Source organism: Microcaecilia unicolor, chromosome 2, assembly GCF_901765095.1.
Source record: "Microcaecilia unicolor chromosome 2, aMicUni1.1, whole genome shotgun sequence".
Taxonomy (NCBI): Eukaryota; Metazoa; Chordata; class Amphibia; order Gymnophiona; family Siphonopidae; genus Microcaecilia; species Microcaecilia unicolor.
The window spans coordinates 207,653,746-207,673,720 of NC_044032.1; the positions used below are offsets into that span (position 1 = coordinate 207,653,746).

Genomic DNA, 19,975 nt, shown 5'->3' on the forward strand with positions numbered 1-19,975 from the left:
TGAGCATAACATAAATTATATTTAAGCCCACACTGATGTGGATCCCACTGATGTGTTGCTGTTTAAGTTACAAGAAGCCAGTAGTTGGGAAATCAGGTCGGTGCCTGGCAGGCTATGGTTTGTGCTCCGAAAATGGGCAATACTTGACTGATCTGTCTTTTTGCCATGTACAAATCTCCCTGTCCCTGGAGTAGAGTGATGTGGTTGCCGTGCTAGTCCACTTTTAATGGTAATAAATAGAAATAAAACAAAACAGAGAAAAGAAAACAAGACAATACCTTTTTTATTGGACTAAGAAGAAGGGTTACCTTTGAAAGGTAATCAAAAAGTGTATTAAGTTAGTCCAATAAAAAAGGTATCATCCCATCCTCTTCTCTCTGCTTTGTTCTACCTTTACTTATTACCTATAGCTGGAGGACTCACAATCTTATTGTTTTGTACCCAGGGCAATGGAGGAGGAGGAGGAGCAGCAGCAGTGGGATTTGAACTGGGAGGCAGCGGAGGAGGAACAGCACTAGGATTTGAACTGGGAGGCAATGGAGGAGGATGAGAAGGAGACGTTGGAATCTACACAAGCAATGATTATATTATTTGAGCACAATGCCGCTGTTCTGTTTAGACCGTGGCAGTCTCTTAACTTTTTATGAGCACTAACCAATGTTTTGTTTTTTAAATTTTGTTTTAATAAGTTAACGTGTCTATGCAGGTGCGTGAATAGTTTTTTTTTTTAAGCTGCAAGGCTTTTTGAGCTCTTTAAAGTTCAGCCTCAGTATATCGGTTAATCTGTAATGTGCCACCACCCCCCTTGTCATTTTAGCTTCTCTAAGGAAATTACACTGAAATAACTAAGAAGATTGAGTACTTACTCTGGCTGGGTGTTTGGAAAAGAGGAACATCAGTACAACGTACATGACGAGTCCACCAAAAGATATGAGCTGATTGCTTCCCAATTTGGCAGTGTCAAAGATGAGCCAGCATATAATGCCTACAATCAAACATGCCCACAAAACCCTAGAAACAGAGGAATTGACAATTATTGACAATTGCAGTGGGAAAATAGCATAATGGTTAAGAGCAGTAGGCTGAGAACCAAGGAAGCCTGGTCGATATCCCACTGATGCTGCTTTTGATCTTGGACAAGCTACTTAGGGGTCCTTTTTCTAAAGGGTTATGGCATGGCAATGGGCTTGCCATACACCAATCCACAATTACCGCAGGAGTTCTCACCCTCAGCATGCTCCATTTCCGTCGCTACAGGAATTGTTAAAGATTTTTGTAGCACCGGAACTTAACCTGTGGTAATCGAGCAGCACTGCTCCCTGCAGGACCCCTACCGCCATCTCAGTGGGTGGCAGTAAAGGCTCCCCACCGAAATGGCCTTGCTGTAAGTGGCAGAGGGAGCAGGGAACCAGCGGAGCCGACACCCCCCCAGCGGCGTGCACCCGGGGCGGAACGCCCCCCCGCCCCCCCTTCCTAAGCCACTGGATGGCACCTAACTGTGCTGAGAAGTGTGCGTAATTTATTGCATTCTATATGTTATTCCCCTGATTCTATGAAGGTCGCCAATAATTATGCAAACAAATTTAGGCGCATTCCCAATTTGCGTGCACAATTTAATAGAATAATGAGCCAATTAGTGTCAATAATTGGCTTTTTAACAAGAAATTTTATTGGCACTAATTAGATTTAATTGGGACAAATGCGCATAAATTTAGGCTTGGGATTTGCACCTAAAATTTACTTGCAGTCCAAGAAAAGGGGTGTTGAAATGGGAGGGTCATAGGCATTTTGGGGTGTGGTTTTGAGTTATTTATTTAGATTTTGCTCATGCCTTTTTCAGTAGTAGCTCAATGTGAGCTACATTTAGGTATACTGGATATTTCTCTGTCCCAGGAGAGCTCACAATCTAAGTTTATACCTGAGACAATGGAGGGTTAAGTGACTTGCCCAAGATCACAAGGAGCAGCAGTGGGATTTGAACTGGTTACCTCTGGATTGCAAGACTGGTGCTCTAACCACTAGGCTACTCCTCCACTCAGGTTATGTATGTCATTATAGAATAATGGTGCTCTGCAAGTAAATTTAGGCACAGGCATTTGCACCATGTTTTCATTGGTGCAAATGGTGGCGCCTAAATTTGTTCATGACCTCTCTACTTAAACGTTAATTCTATGAATCATGCCAAACCTTCGGCATAGCGTATAGAATACCACTTAGCAGGTTTTTTGACACTGATTTTTTAGGCACCATATATAGAATCTAGCCCCATATGTATATCTCTGAGACACGTCCATTTGCCTACACTTCGCCCATGTTTACACCCCCCTCTCTCACTTATGTGCTAAGCGTTTTGGTGCATATGTTATAGAATAGAACCTAGCACTTATGCGCGTAATTTTTAATTGGTGTTGCTAATCATGCACACAATTGGTGCCTATCTTTAGACTCCTGTTTATAAAATTGCCCTTCACATCCTTCAGGTTCTGAAGTACAAACTTAGATTGGGAGTCCTTCAGGGACAGGGAAATATACCTGAATGTAACTCACTCACCATGAACTACTAATGAAAAAAGATATGAGCTCAATCCAAATCCCTATTATGAGGGCAACTCTATCACTGAGTGCCTCCATTTAGGTGTCCTGAGGGCATGTGTGAGGAACTTATTCTAGAAAGGAACCTGGGTGCCTGGATTCCATTATAGAATTCTACTGCAACCTGGTAGATAAGCACCTAATATTTTGGCACGTGACTCACAGGTAATGCCAGCCATAGAGCAGGTTAAGTGTACACGTCTAACTGATGCAGGGACATGCACAACTTACAATATTGTTTAAGTTACATGTATATGCTAATAGTCTAAACATTTCAGCCCATAACAAGTGCGTAAATGTTAGCTGCTTGAATATAGAATTGCTCACTAAATAACAAGAATGTAAAGTTCTATTCTTAAGACTTAAATGAAATATGTATATGCTTGTAATTTTGCTTCAGCGGCATACTGCTGTAGGACTGCATCACATATATGCAGTTGACTGCATATGTGGACTTGTGTTTGGGCAGGTGAGCTGGAACGTGCCCTTGTGACTGCAGCTGGGTCATACATGCCCTGTCCACAGGTGACCTCCTCTAGTTCTTTCCCAACCCAATCCTATCCTGTTCTGAGTATGTTCTGGTGATACGTCTCTGGCCCATCTGCCAATAAAGCCTATGTGTGCCGATTGTTTACACGGAAAGAGTTTCAGACCCCTCTATCTGGTTCTTTGCTCCCAGCTCCACCCCTCTGTTGCCACTTAAGTCTGATAGACTTGACTGGGACTTTACTGAACCCGGAGCTTCTGAACTATTATAAGACAAAAGGGAATGATAAGAAATGAGTATATCATATTAGCATCATTAATAGCAAGTAGGACATTTCTGCCCCTTATTCCTCATCTTCACAACTATGACTTAATGGCTCCAATGGAGGAGCTCTTAGCTAACTTGACCTTTTCTCTCAACAGTGAAAATCAGATGCTCTGAACTGCAGAAAGTCAGTCAGTAGATGGGGCTAGAGAATAAAGCACAGGGATCATTTCCCCTCAAGAGGCTACAGCATATAAGGAACAACTCCACAATACTCCAAACCTCAACCAGCCCAGGAAGCAGGAGTAAGTTTAGGGTTTTAGCCTAGTGCTGAGTCTTCCATAGACCAAAACCAATCAAATCGTTAGTACAGGATATCAAATTAAGTTGGTTTGTGAAACCACTGATTTAAAATACAGGATATATTTTTCTTGATGAAGTCTTCCATGGAAGCATGTTGCCAGACAATGTTACTCACACCTCAGTAGAAGTAATTTAGAAAAGTTATGATTACAGAAATCTTCCAAGATACTTTCAATTTGATAACAAAAATACATTGCTAAGCTTTCAAGCCAACACCCGTAGGCTACAGTTTATACTGTCCCCCTTTTAAAGCAAAATAAATAAATTTACCATTTCATCCAAAACCACTGTCTTTCAAGAAAACTTCCACAAGGAGAAAAACATTTGACAATTTTCTTTTCATATTTGGCCATAAAAAAGTCCCAGAAAACAAAAAAAATGGCCAAGACTGTTAGCACAAAAAGTGCAAGGGCTCGATGAAAGTTCAGAACACAAGCTGCAATCACTAGCGCCAAAAAACCTGTACAGAAAAAAAACAAAAAATATGCATTAAACAACCAATACAGATTGAATCAGAAAGCTCTGAGGAATGAAGAAGCAAACCTGTGATAATGGCTAAGTGGGAAGAGAAGACCTGGAAGACTTTTATCCTAACTTGGCAAAGTGTGAATGATTTCTTTTCTATGGGTCCTCTATTTGGGAAGGGAATGGGACTTATGTACTGCCTTTCTGTGTTTTTTCCAACTACATTCAAAGTGGTTTTTATATTACATACAGGTACTTATTTTGTACCTGGGACAATGGAGGGTGAAGTGGCTTGCCCAGAGTCACAAGGAGCTGTAGTGGGAATTGAACCCAATTCCTCAGGATCAGAGTCTGCTGCACTAACCACTAGACTACTTCTCCACTCAAATTCTATACAACTCAGATACATTCTCTTTTTCTGAAGCCTAAAGTTGCTTATATCTTCATGCAACTGTCTACCATTTGAACATGAGTTACTGCTTATTAAGTTCTTTCTAAAGATTGTTGGATATTATTTTGCAAGTTATGCTTTTTTGTACTTAAGTACCACCTTCCTTAAAGCAAAGTTCAACACAAGGTGAAGGGGACTAAATTAATTTAAACAATTTCCACTAGAAGAATGTTAGGTGTCTGAGTGAAAGGAAAGAAAGAAGAATCTGGAAAGCCTGAGCTATGGGTACGCTGGCTTCTATATTGCAGTTCAGAGACATCTTGCACTGATTATCCACTGGTGTGGATAATCCACTGGTGCGTTTTATCCACTGGTGTGATTTCATAATTAAATGAAGAGTGAATGGTGGGGTTAAGGGAGGTGAAGAGTGGGGTTCGGGGAGGTGCTTGTGCCCCCCCAAACAAAACGGTATTCCGCTGCCCCTGGGAATGGGCATGGAACTCTAATATAAAACAATGCTGACCCCTGACTCTGCATAGTCACAGTGTTAAATGCAAGCAAGCATCCGAAAATGGACGTGCGGCAAAATGAAAATTGTCAAGCGCCTATTTTGGGTCTGAGATCTTACCACCAGCCATTGACCTAGTGGTAAAGACTCACACGCTAACCAGGCAGTAATGACCTACGTATGCCAAATGCCACTTGGCGCATGTCTGTTCCACGCGTCTGAAAATATTTTTCAGGTGTGCATATTGGACGCACGCCAAAATGAAATTACCACAAGAACCACATGGTTGCTGTTTGGTAACTCCACTTTGGCATGTGTTGGGCATGCATAGACGCTTATGCAGCTTAGTAAAAGGTCCCCTAAGTGCTTTATCCCTCTTACTACTCACCACACAAAAATACTCAAATTCTGATCATCAAATGTTCCTTCTACTTCCAGACACTTTGTTTAAAGCCGATGTGTTTTTGTTTGTGTGATTTTTGTATTTGTTTGGATTTTGCTCAAACCTTTTTCAGTAATAGCTGAAGGTGAGTTACATTCAGATACACTGGGTATTCCTCTTTCCCTGGATGGCTTACAATCTAAGGTCCCTGTTTACTAAGCCACGCTGTAGGCATGCTAACTTTATCCCTCTTACTACTCACCACACAAAAATACTCAAATTCTGATCATCAAATGTTCCTTCTACTTCCAGACACTTTGTTTAAAGCCGATGTGTTTTTGTTTGTGTGATTTTTGTATTTGTTTGGATTTTGCTCAAACCTTTTTCAGTAATAGCTGAAGGTGAGTTACATTCAGATACACTGGGTATTCCTCTTTCCCTGGATGGCTTACAATCTAAGGTCCCTGTTTACTAAGCCACGCTGTAGGCATGCTAACTTTTTAGCGTGCGCTAAAAATTAGTGTATGCTAACAATAGAGACACCCATAGGAATATAATGGGTGGGTGTATCATTAGCACACCTACAGCACAATTTAGTAAACAGGGCCCTAAGTTTGTACCTGAGGCAACAGAGGTTTAAGTGAGTTGCCCAAGACCACAAGGAGCAGTGGTGGGATTTGAACTTGGTACCTCCGGAGGTTAAGACTAGTGCTTTAACCACTAGGCCACTATACAAGATGTTTAGACCACTGCTGTTGAGAATTTTGACGGCCCTTTCCCCAGAGCCTGCTTTCAAATAGGGCCAGACACTTTATGAAATAACACAAAACCCTGCAAAAAGATACTCAAAACCTATACAGAAAACCTAACACGTATGAAAAGACAGTGCAATAAATATTACACTGTGCCCTAGAGCACCAATATACCTACTATTGGGAAACTGGAACAAGTTGGACTGTTACATATTCCTACAGACTACATGCAAGCAGAATCCTTCACCTCGATCACACGTGCAGAACACGGACAGAAGCCAGAAGGATGCTCAGGTGCATAGGGAGAGGAATGGACAGCAGGAAAAAAGAGGTGATAGTGCCCTTGCATTAGAATATTGTGTTCAATTCTGGAGACCACACCTATGAAAAGATATAAACAAGATAGAGTCGGTCCAGAAGGCAGCTACAAAATTGGTCAGTGGTCTCTATTATAAAGCGTATGGGGACAGACTTAAGGTTCTCAATATGTATACATTGGAAGAAAGGCGTGAGAGGGGATATGATAGAGACGTTTAAATACCTCTGTGGCATCAGTGTACAGGAGGTGAGCCTCTCAAATGAAGGAAAACTCTGGAATGAGAGGGCATAAAATGAAGTTAAGAGGTTATAGGCTCAGTAGTAATCTGAGGAAATACTTTTTCACAGAAAGGGTGATGGATGTGTGGCATCGCCTCCTGGTGTAGGTGATGGAGATGAGAATTGTGACTGAATTTTAGAAAACACGTAGGACAGGCACATGGGATCTCTTAGTGAAAGGAGGAGAAAGATTTGCTGTGAATGGGCAGACTGGATGGGCCATTTGGCTATTATCTGCCATCATATTTCTATGTTTCTCTATGATTCTAGTTCCTTATGTGATATAGAATAGGGAACCACAAAAAAACATGCAGATAAAAACTGAAATGGAGACCCTCCCCCCCAAGAAAGCCAGACTCTATAAGCAATGCAAATACTGATAAAAGAGAAACAGAAATGTAATTTTCTCCTGTATTCTGCTAAACACAAAAATAGAAAAAAATGTACATTTCAAAACGCAGGCACAGCTCAGTCCTTAAAAAAGTATTAAATAAAAATATTTTTTTCTTTTCTACCTTTGAGTCTAAGTACTTTATTTTTCTGATTGGGCTGGTCCCAGTCTCTTCCACTTTCCTTATGGATTTTAAGACAGAAGAGCAAGCGACACTTCCTCAAGTGTTACTTTGACCAGCTTCATATTGTCAAGTGTGACACATACCCATGTGACACTTTATAGTGCATCAGTTATAGAACCATTTTTTTAAAGCAAGCGTCACTTATTAAAGTGAACCACTGCTGGAGAAGGAACAGATACTGAATGTATAAAATCCATGAAACATGTATTAATGCCTTCACCGAATGCATACAAAGCAACATTTAAAAAATGCTTACACATAAAAAAAATGGAAATATACAACCATGCCCCCCTTCAACCTCAATTCATGTCCTCTAGTTCTACTGCCTTCCCGTCTCTGGAAAAGGTTCATTTGCGGATTAATACCTTTCAAATATTTGAACGTCTGTGTCATATCACCCCTGCTTCTCCTTTCCTCAAAGGTATACATGTTCAGGTCAGCAAGTCTCTCCTCGTACAGTTTGCAACACAAATCCCATACCATTTTCGTAGCTTTTCTTTGCACCGCTTCGTCTTTTTACATCTTTAGCAAGATACGGCCTCCAAAACTGAACACAATACTCCAAGTGGGGCCTCGCCAACGATTTATAGACGGGCATCAACACCTCCTTTCTTCTGCTGGTTATGTGCCTCTCTATGCAGCCTAGCATCCTTCTGGCCACGGCCGTCGCCTTGTCGCATTGTTTCTTCACCTACAGATCCTCCGACACCAACACCCCAAGGTCTCTCCTTTTTTTGCATGTACATGACAGTATGCATGCATAAAATACTCCTAATGAAATTAATCCACACATAAAAGTTTGTGTAATGACACAAATACTTTTATGCACTCATGTGTAGGTGCATTCAGTGTGGAGACTGGGTGGGTAGCAATTAACATGCATATTTTATAAAATATGTGTGTTTGCTTGTATCTTATTAACTACCAAGCAGATGTAAACGCCCATGGCATCATTGTAGGCATGATTTTATAAAGAGATGTAGGAGTCCAGGGGCCCTGTTTACTAAGGTGTGTTAACACACAGTAAAAATGCTAGCGCACCTGCAACATGGCTTAGTAAACAGGGACCTCTATGTTTTTCAAAAATAGGCTTTGAACAGGCCTGATCTGCAAACCCAGGTGACCTGCTATAGAATTACTCTCATAGGTCCTAATTTCATATAGCATTTTCTGCTCTAAAGCATGTTTTACACAAGGAAAAAGAGTCTTATAAACCTGTGCCTTGGGGGGTGCAAAGGCAAAAAAAAAAAAAAAAGTGCATCACTAGATAGCATCTACATTTACATGACTTGTGTGCAGGCATTCCTGGAGATGTGGTCTGGATGGAGCTGCCAACAGATGCAAAGTTCCACAGTTTCAAAACTGCCCTCATAGGGGTGATTTGATAACCGCTTGCATGAGACAAGTGGCAAATATATACATAAATTTCACCAATTTTCAAACTGAACATAGGTGGTTTTGAAAATGATCCCAACAAAAATCCTCAAACACAATTACATATACAAAGCTGTATGCACAAGATGTGGGCAGAAATGGAAAGCCCTTGGGGAAAACTCTGCTCAAACTTGCTTGCAAACACGCAGTGTGTATTTTGGTTTACATGTCTATCAAGTGGACAGTTTTGTAAAAGGCCATTCCACAGGCCACAAAAATGGCTTTGAAAATTACTCTCTCTCTGGGTTTTAGTTACAATCATTACTGTTGGCACTACATTCCCCAAGTCAGCACATTTTGAGTACAGAATCGCTGCCAATAAAAGTTGTGCTTCACCTTTACCTCTGTTTGTTGTACCATGGAAGATTCAATAATGCTTTCATCGAATTGTCTACATATTACAATGGATTATTTCCATGGCAACCACAACAACAAAAGATATGTTTGAAATGTTTTATGATTTTTCACATTTGTGATTGGTTTTATTTTTCAACATTGCAGGGATACCCTGAAAACCATGTATGCCATTTTTTGAAGGTTGTATTCTGCAAATGGCATGTTTTATATTTTGTTCAATGCTGCTGTGTATAAGTACATAAGTACATACATATTGCCATACTGGGACAGGCCGAAGGTCCATCAAGCCCAGCATCCTGTTACAAGTACCTGGCAAGACCCCAAAACAGTACAATGCAGGACTAGCATTCCATACTACCAGGTAAAATAATAGACATTAGGTTGGTGTCCTCGGCACTGTTCTCTCTAAGCTGAGCGGGAGTCATCTAACTGCATTTCTGCCAGTGGGAGGTGGTGATTCGATAGTGTTTTCAAAGGCTAAAGGCAGGCAGGTCCCTTGCAGTCCTGCAGAGCTTGGGTGTCCCTCACTATTCAAAATGCGATAGTGAAACAGCACCACCCACTGACAGAATTATAGATGGAGGACTCCCGCTCAGCTTAGAGGGAACAGTGGCTCAGTTCAGGATCTTTAAGAGAATGTACATTTTAACCGCAGTATGATGATAGCGAAATCATGATATACATTTTGCAAGATAGCTACTTTGGTTTTTTATCTCTTTTCTCAGAATAATACTAAGTACCTATTAACAGAATTCCATAGATGACACGCCAGATAATGGTTTTATGCTTTCTGTAAAAATCACGCACTGCATTGTATTTTCTTTCCAGCCACCTAGAAGAAAGACAACATATAGAACAGATGAATAAATATTGTGAGGGAAAATGTATTACTACTTCTACAGCACTGTACACATTATATGCAGGTACTTTCTCTATCCCTAGAGGGCCTTGTACCTGGGGCAATAGAGGGTTAAGTGACTTGCCTAAGGTCACAAGGAGCTGCAGTGGGAATTGAACACAGGCTGCCAAGATCAAAACCTGCTAATCTAACCCTTAGGCCACTCCACTTAGGATTTTTAGATAATGAGGCCTGCTCAATACTACTTCACTCCCTTGTTATCTCAGAATTGAACTACTGTAATATTATATACCAGGTTTACCATCTTATCAAATTAGAAGATTGCAATTGTTTCAGAATATTGCCATTCATATCCTTACAGGCTTATGATGGTATGACCATATTTCTCCGGTACTTAAACAGCACCACTAGCTTCCTATAACTCACTGTATTTAATATAAAATTTTGATCCTTACACAAAAAATACTTTTCACACACATCCTGTCCTATTTATCATCACTGATTATTCTGTATTGTTCTACACACTCCCTCTGTTCCTCAAATCAGAACTAATTAACTACTCCAGCTGTAGCTGACACTAGATTACAATCTACCTAATATTCTGCTTTCTTCTCTTTGTGACCATCTCTCTGGAATACTTTACTTTTTTGTCTTCGTATTCAACAATCATATTCACGCTTCAAGATTGCTTTAAAGACACATTTATTTACTGATGCTTTTCCTCCTGGCCTTGAGTTGTGAAGTTCTGTTGTAAGTTAGAGTTCCTTTTCCTTTTCTTTTTGAATGTAAACTGCTCTGATTTTATGAAGGGCAGCACATCAAGATTAAATAAACTAAACTAAACTATTCTAAACATTTATGTGCATAACAAACATGTAAATATTAGCACCCAGTTTATAAAATTATCCTTCACATGTTTATTTCTGATCTAACTTTTATCTAAACTCTATCACAATCCTTGCTTGATGAAAATGGAAGAGATAAAACGGGAATGTAACCATAGGCGCCCGGTATAAGAGGCTTGGAGAGGCTAAGCCTCCCCTGCTGTGCTCTGAGGGGTTTAAATTGTTGATTTACCTCCATCCTCACAGCAGGAGCTGCAGTGAAAGCCCTCTAGCCTTTTGAATCAGTTGTAGAAATTGGTTTATGGTTTGTTTACCTTACTGCTGGGAGGGGGGGGGGGTTGGCTGGAGGTATCCTGGGTTGCTAGGGAGATATTTAACGAGGATGACTTCCTGACCTGCACTGAGGACAGATAGCAGCAGAATCGGATACTGGACCAGCATGATCAGAAAAAGTCACCAGACAACAAAGGTAGAAAAGATCATTTTATTTTATTATACTGTTTGGAATATGTCCACTTTGAGAATCAGGTGCTCAACATTAAAAGTTTATATTTATTTACTTATTTATGGCATTTTATCCCACATTAATTAGGGTGTTTTGTGGCTCTACATGAGAATTGTGATGATATGATCCCTTGTTTCATATTGTTGACGGTCTGCATTTTCCGTATGGGTGGTATATTGGTGTATTAGGTTCTGCCCAGTGTAATATTTATGGTACAGTAAGGTTCTGAGTGTGTTTTTGCACAAAGTTGTGCATAGTGTTTTGCAGTTCAGCGATTGTGGTTAGTATATGCTTTGAGCAACCACTTTATTCTTTGACATATGATACATAGCTAATATCTAAATTTAATAAAGGGTATTAATTGTGACTTTTTATTTATTTATTTTTTCTGTGTGTTATCAGACAATTTTGGATTTAAGCTCCACCCCTGGCCCCACCCCTAACCCTGCCTCCTTTAGCCTCCCCAAACAGTTGGGCCACCGACCGCCTATGAATGTAACAATCATATGTGTTCAAAACAGTCACAGGAGGAAACATGTGTTTTTAAAAAATTGAATTACTGGCAAGTTGTGTGTATATATTCATTGGTTACTTTTAAATACTGAAATGGCCAGACTACCATGTCAAGAAAATGGAAAGAGGCAGAAAGTTGACAAAGGATAAAGGAATTACTATTTGCTGACATGCAGTTCTGATAAGTTCCTAACTTTTTCAGAAGTCTTACACCAGAAGCAGTTAATATGAATAAAAGTGACAAAATATATGGAATCTCTCTTATAAGTTAAAGACTTTTTTTTTGCATATTCAATAGAAACTGTAAAATGAAAATAAATTAGGCAGTGCCAGAACTTCAAAGGTACAGCAAAATTAGAGGCCATTTTACTAAACAGCGATAAACCCTTAATGCATGGTTAGTAGATGCTAATAGGCTACCACATTTTGCATTTTGCAGTATTTTGCCTATTTATGCCTGAAACTCATGTGTTAGGTTTTTTTTTAGAATGGGGCATGTCATAGGTAGAAAGTGGACGCTCCTGTGTTATCCAGCTAGCGTGTTAGGTATAGCATGTACTAATCGGATAATACAGGGCTAACACAGGAGCACTTAGCATTAGAGGGGCCCTTTAACTAAGCCACATAGATGCTTACGTGCGTCCAATGTGTACCAATTTGGAGTTACCGCCGGGCTACCGCGTGGCCCTTGTGGTAACTTCATTTTTGATGCGTGTCCGCTACATGCATCTGAAAAATATTTTTTGTTTTCTGACATGCGTGATACCTTTCCGCTAAGTCAATGGCTCAGACCCAAAATGGACTCATGCCAATTTTGATTTTGGCACACTTCCATTTTTGGCAAAAATTTTAAAAAGGCATTTTTTACAGGCGCGCTGAAAAATGGATCTGCGTGTGTGCCCAAAATCCGTGCCTACACTGGCGCAGGCCATTTTTTTAGCGCACCTTAGTAAAAGGACCTCTTAGTGAAGTATTGTGAAAAGTGGACTATGCTGATTGTATCTAAATATCATTGGGTGAATACAGTAAGTTCTAACTTAGAGATATATTTTATTTTTATTACATTTGTACCCCATGCTTTCCCACTCATGGCAGGCTCAATGTGGCTTACATGGGGCAATAGAGGGTTAAGTGACTTGCCCAGAGTCACAAGGAGCTGCCTGTGCCGGGAATTGAACTCAGTTCCTCAGGACCAAAGTCCACCACCCTAAGCACTAGGCCACTCCTCCACGTACTAAAAGGGTCTATTTACTAATATGCATCGAGATTTTGCAGTTACCCAGGTTACCGGCCAAAATTAAAATACAATAATTGTAAAATGTCCATGTTAACTGATGTGGGTATTTCTACCATTGTACAATAAAATTTATATGGAAATATAATGTTTGATTTTAACAGATAAGTGCTCGACTTTACTTTATCTTTGTAAAGCTGCTTTAGAGCACTTCATGAGAATCAGTGAAGGTTTTCATGAACCAAAGAAAATTTGAAGTTAGCATTGATATTGTCAATATATTTAAAAACATTTTCTTGCAAAAAGAGCAACATTGTTAAAATCTATTTGGAAATAAATTAAAAGTTAAAACAATTCTTTCCAAGCAAGGTTTTTATGACCAGTGATGAACACCACGCCCCCAGTTAAAGCCGCTGAAAACTGAAAGTAAGCGGTCGGGTGTTTTGAGGTCTTTTCCTTGCTTTTTAGAAATATTTTGTTAAAATCAAACATTACATTTCCATATAAATTTTATTGGATTCCTCTTTATATGTTCAGTGATCTTACATCTTGGAGTTCTGTATGGTAATCCTCTTACTATTGTCTATTTCTACCATTGTGCCATTCAGTTACCTCATAGAAAAGTTCTCTACTATGCTTAACAGTAACCGAATGAGAGATAACATGAAGCAGTTAGCTACATTTTTTCAGTGGCATTTTAACTTCCCATACATTAATTGTAGGGAGCAGTCTCTGCCCATTCACTATTCTGTTTTGAATTAACAGTTAACTTGGAAATTACCAGGCATTAACTGTTAGGTGTATATTAATAGCCTCATTAGCAGTTAATTCAGATTGGTAAATAGGCCACAAATGCACTAGGCTTAGCAGGTAGTACACGTTAACCTTCAAGTCTAATGCTCTTGATCAATTGCTGTTTAAGGGTCAGATGCATCAACCAAACGTAAAAAAATCTAAAACGTTAGTCCCTAACGAATTAAAAAAAACGAAGGATGCACCAAAAAAAAAAGTCACACATGTTCGGTGTGGTACTGTAAAGTACAATGCATCAAACCTGTGTAATCCCCGTCGGTAATCGGCCCCTAACGCATGCACAGAGCAGCCAAGCGTTATGCTGGCTGCTCTGCGCATGCCACAAATGTCAAAACTACCAAAAAAACAAACAAACAAACAAACAGGTTGCATGGATCGGGAGGGGGCAAAGGCGCTCATCAGGAGCATCCTTCATGGAAGGCCTTGCCCCCGCCCCGCCTGAATTCGCCGCTGCTCCCCGCTTCCCCCCCCCGCCCGCTTCAAAACCAAAATAAAAATCAAACTAACTTTTAAGGCTGCCCCGGCCCCCCTTCCTTCCTGTCTCTTTCCCAGCCCCGCCTCCCAACATCCTCCGCCCTGTGCCCCGCCCCCTCTGCCCCCTCCTGGGGTCGTCGCTGCCATTCCCCCCCTCCACCGGGCCCCCCTGCTACTGGGCCCGTGAAGCGCCTCTGCCTCTGTGTGAAGGCGCTGCACGGGCAAGAAGAACAGCTCAGCTGATGTCTTCGCCCAGTCTTCTCGTTCGCATCTCTCTCCTCCTCCTGTGCCCGCCCCGTCTGACGTAGGTTACTTACTTGCGAAGGCATCAGCTGAGCTGTTCTTCTTGCCCGTGCAGCACCTTCACACAGAGGCAGAGGCGCTGCACGGGCCTGGTAGGAGGGGGGCCCGGTGGAGGGGGGGAATGACGGCGACGACCCCAGGAGGGGGCAAAGGGGGCGGGGCACAGGGCGGAGGTTGTCGGGAGGCGGGGCTGGGAAAGAGACAGGAAGGAAGGGGGGCCGGGGCAGCCTTAAAAGTTAGTTTGATTTTTATTTTTATTTTGGTTTTGAAGCGGGCGGGAGGGGGGGAAGCGGGGAGCAGCGGCGAATTCGGGCGGGGCGGGGGCAAGGCCGTCCGTGGACACTCCTGATGAGCGCCTTTGCCCCCTCCCGATCCTTTTTTGTTGTTAGTTTCATTTTTATTTTAGGCAGAGGGAAGCGGGGAGCTCACTTTTCTTTCTAAACATGATTTTTATGGTGCAGGGGCCAGTGGGGAGATGACAGCTCAGACCTTAACGACAGGTCTGAGCTCACGTTAAATTTCTGATGGTAAGTGATTCGTTGCTATCGTCGGTATGGTTAGTGCATTCCGAATTGTCAACATTTCAATGGTAGTTTCTCGTTTGCATTCCGGTTTCGTTAGCTGCTAGCTTCGTCGGAAAATGGCCTTTGATGCACGCTACGGTTGAAAATGTCTTCGTTAAGGGTCAGTAAAGGGTCGTTAAAAGGGTCGTTAAGGTTTAGTGCATCTGGCCCTAATTTGGAATTTGCTAAGTTAATTAGACATAGAATATTGCTGTGCTAAAGTGTTCCTGGTAAACGGAACATGCCCATTTTAATATGACAGTGCTCTATGTGATCCTCTGCAGCCTGTGTTAACCAGACTTGACATATCGGCCTAGTTAGCATAGGTTATAAGAAACAAGTCTTGGAGAAAAGTGAGGGCGCTAATGCAGGGATCTCTTCCCATGAAGTGTCTTTGATCCTCCCACATCACAATGGACCCCTCTCCTCCCATGAAGTGTCCATTCCCCAACCCACATCCTCTGTAGAACAGAAGTGACAGGGGGGAGGAGTGTGTCCTACTTCTTTGCCAGTTCTTGCCACCTTGCACTTATGTATGAGGTGACAAAGCCAGTATTCTGGCAAATTCTCTTACAGTTTTGGACTCAACCCTTTCATGAAAAGAAATAGCTGGGTAGTACATGGAAGAGGTTTGTGAACATTTTACTGACAAAAGTTTTATGAAATTCAGTGATGTCATCTTAAATATATTACCCTTCCTTGTGTGTTAGGTCACCATCATCATCTGAATCCAATTTGTTTTTAGGAAGGCCACTTTGAAAATCAATAGATGAACAGAACTGGAAAAAAATGCATTGAAAGATTTAAAGAAAAACAAAAACATCAAGGTATGACTTTTGACCAGAGGTCAGATTTATATTTTAGGCAAGCAAAGATATAAATTGAAGGGCAAAACTCTGCAAGTCAATTTGCTTGCAGAATTTTGATAAAGTGCATCTTTTGTTCCAGGATTTTTCAGCTCAATAAAGACAAAAATCCACAGAGAAAGCTAAGGTAACTAAAAGTTGTGTGAAATGAACTGCAAGACTTTTGCCCAGAAGTATGTTTGCATGATCCATATGGTGTCTGCTTTACCTAGGGTAAGGACAGAGAAGGAAGGCATGTTGTTCTGAAGGTATCTATTCAGACATCGGTAGAAGAAATAAATAACTCCTTAAAGATGCATATAGAAATTCTCTTAGTAGGTAACACATAACACTGAGGGGCCTATTTACTAAGCTGCAACAATCAATGTATATTAAATGATAAATCTGGTGTTTAATGACATACCGTCAGATATTTAAAACCATTTAACTGATCAGGAACAACTCATGGCCAGTTAAATGCCACTTAACCAGCTATCTGGCAATATTCAGCGGGAGATTGCCAGTTATCTTCCACTTAATATTGACAGCGCTTAGCGGATAACTGGTTATATCACGCAAAATAACTAGCTATCTACTAATATCACATCACTGGCTAAGGGGTATGTTTACTAAGGTGCATTAGCATTTTTAACGAGCCTGTAAATTTAAGACGCGTTAAATGCTAACACACCTATACATTTCTATGGTTGTGTTAGTGTTTAACGCGTGTACACCATTTACACGTGTTAAAAACGCTAATGTGCCCATAGCGCCACTTAGTAAACCTAGCCCTAAGTTTGGCGGCTAAATTAGGCCACCGAAATAGCAGGTATATCTTTGGCCAGTTTAAACTTAACCGGCCAGGCCAGCGCTGAATAATGGCTTGGCCAGTTTTGTTTAAACCAGCCAAAAATAAACCTGATATCGAATGCCGGTTACAGGTAATGGTCTGGCATTGAATATCTGGCTCAGCACTGACCACGGGAGGCAGCCTGGCTAAATCCTGAAGTTTGAATATCGGGACCATTTAAGACCATATTATTACGTGACAGTCACAAACGTTTGCCAATATTGCATAAAAAGTAGGTCCAAAGAAAGAAAATATTAATGAGCTGCCTGACATGTAATACAGCTCATTAATACTATAAGGGATGGGGTTTATCAATGTGGGCTACCGTTCTGCTGTTATGATGGGTTATTTTATCACAAGTCATGCTATTTTAGCACTGGGTCTCTTTGCATAAAATGGGATCCTAGGCTAAAATAGTACAACTTGTGGTAAAATAACCCGTCTTAACAATAACCGTTGATAACTTCCGCTTAAAATCACCGAAGAGGAAACAGCCCAACTTCTCTCCTCCTCGAAATGCACCATCTGTTCCTCTGATCCCATCCCCACCAATTTACTTAACACCATCTCTCCCACTGTCACCCCCCCATCTGTCATATCCTCAACCTCTCTCTCTCCACTGCAACTGTCCCCGACTCATTCAAGCATGCTGTTGTCACACCGCTCCTCAAGAAACCTTCACTTGTCCCTACCTGTCCTTCCAACTATCGCTCCATCTCCCTCCTACCCTTCCTCTCCAAGATACTTGAACGCGCCGTTCACAGCCGCTGCCTCGATTTTCTCTCCTCTCATGCCATCCTTGACCCGCTTCAGTCAGGTTTTTGCCCTTTACACTCGACGGAAACGGCTCTTACTAAAGTCTGTAATGACCTGTTCCTTGCAAAATCCAAAGGTCACTACTCCATCCTCATCCTCCTTGACCTATCCGCCACCTTTGATACTGTTAACCATAATCTACTTCTTGACACACTATCTTCACTTGGGTTCCAGGGCTCTGTCCTCTCCTGGGTCTCCTCTTATCTCTCCAACCGCACCTTCAGAGTTCACTCTCATGGCTCTTCCTCCACTCCCATTCCGCTCTCTGTTGGGGTTCCTCAAGGATCTGTCCTTGGGCCCCTTCTTTTTTCAATCTACACCTCTTCCCTGGGCTCACTGATCTCCTCTCATGGTTTCCAATATCATCTTTATGCCGATGACACTCAGCTTTATCTCTCCACACCAGACATCACCGCAGAAACCCAGGCCAAAGTATTGGCCTGCTTATCTGACATCGCTGCCTGGATGTCCAACCGCCACCTGAAACTGAACATGGCCAAGACTGAGCTCATTGTCTTCCCACCTAAACCCACTTCTCCTCTCCCTCCACTCTCTATCTCAGTCGACGGCACCCTCATCCTTCCTGTCTCATCTGCCCGCAACCTTGGAGTCATCTTTGACTCCTCCCTCTCCTTCTCTGCCCATATCCAGCAGACAGCCAAGACCTGTCGCTTCTTTCTCTACAACATCAACAAAATTCACCCCTTCCTCTCTGAACACACCACCCGTACTCTTATCCATGCTCTCATTTCCTCTCGCCTTGACTACTGCAATCTGCTCCTCACTGGCCTCCCACTTAACCATCTATCCCCCCTTCAATCCGTTCAGAACTCGGCTGCGCGTCTCATCTTCCGCCAAAACTGTTATGCGCACATCACCCCCCTCCTCAAATCTCTTCACTGGCTTCCGATCAGACACCGCATACAATTCAAGCTCCTCCTACTAACCTACAAATGCTCTCAATCTGCAGCCCCTCACTACCTCTCCACCCTCATCTCCCTGTACGCCCCTACCCGTAACCTCCGATCACAAGGAAAATCCCTCCTCTCGATACCCTTCTCCACCATCGCCAATTCCAGGCTCCGCCCTTTCTGCCTCACCTCACCCTATGCCTGGAATAGACTCCCTGTGCCCATACGCCAAGCACCCTCACTGTCCATCTTCAAATCTCTACTCAAAACCCACCTCTTCAATGTCGCTTTCGGAACCTAACATTGTACCTAGTAACCTAGACTGTTCCAACTATTGATTGTCTACTCTAATTATTGCTTGTCTGCTCTCCTTGTCCATCTTGTCCTCTAGATTGTAAGCTCCTTTAAGCAGGGACCGTCATTCTTTGTTTATTGTACAGCGCTGCGTAACCCTAGTAGCGCTCTATAAATGTCAAATAGTAGTAGTAGTAGTTAAAATGCAGTAATGAAGTTCATGATAATCTGTGGAAAGTTTGCTACACTTGAAGAGGTATAACTAACTGTCCACTTCAAGAGCTTTGGCAAGCTAAGATGATTGCTTGCTTTTCTCTGTTCCCTTGCAATGCTTCATTAAGACGCAGTAAACCTACAGCACCACCCTCTGAACTCAAAATCCCCTCTGACTCCCTCTCCAGCACAGTCCCCTCCAACCAATGAAAAAAAAAATGAAGCTCCTCTCTATTTCTGAGATTCCACTTCCACTCAGAATTGCAAATATGGTCTCCCCACTGATGTCCAATACCACCCACCCTTGACCTCCTCTCAGCCTGTTTTCTGCAGTATATGTCCACTCAGAGGAAGAACTGATCTTTAGTAGATCCTGATCTTCTGGTGTTGTCATTCAAACTGGCATTAGCTGATAGATGCTCACCATGGTAGGAACAACCATATTCACTCCCTCCTCAGGATTAAGGGGCACTTTTACTAAGCCGCGTAAGCGTCTACGCACCCAATGTGTGCCAAAATGGAGTTGCCGCCTGACTACCATGTGGCTCTTGTGGTAATTTAATTTTTGGCGCATGTTCGATACGTGCGTCTGAAAAATATTTTGTATTTTTGGGCGCGCGTAACAGATGCACGCCAAGTGGCATTTGGCACGCATAGGTCATTACTGCCCAGTTACCACATGAGTCTTTACCGCTAGGTCAATGACTGGCAGTAAGGTCTCAGTCTCAAAATGGATGGGCGGCAATTTTGATTTAGCCGCACGTCCATTT

At 41.9% G+C, this 19,975-nt stretch overlaps 1 protein-coding gene across 2 annotated transcripts in view; it reads right to left on the reverse strand.

The window, feature by feature from the left end:
• The window catches only part of SLC28A3 (solute carrier family 28 member 3), a 141,658-nt gene that overhangs the window by 69,908 nt on the left and 51,775 nt on the right, over nucleotides 1-19,975 (reverse strand). The window contains exons 3-6 of one of the 2 annotated variants that reach the window (XM_030193667.1): nucleotides 15,970-16,055; nucleotides 9,908-9,999; nucleotides 3,977-4,166; nucleotides 867-1,011 (exon numbers count right to left, since the gene is read on the reverse strand). In XM_030193667.1, the coding sequence (XP_030049527.1) occupies nucleotides 867-1,011; nucleotides 3,977-4,166; nucleotides 9,908-9,999; nucleotides 15,970-16,055 (513 nt within the window). The remainder of the gene's footprint in view (nucleotides 1-866; nucleotides 1,012-3,976; nucleotides 4,167-9,907; nucleotides 10,000-15,969; nucleotides 16,056-19,975) is intronic. The other variant, XM_030193668.1, reaches the window with a different exon arrangement.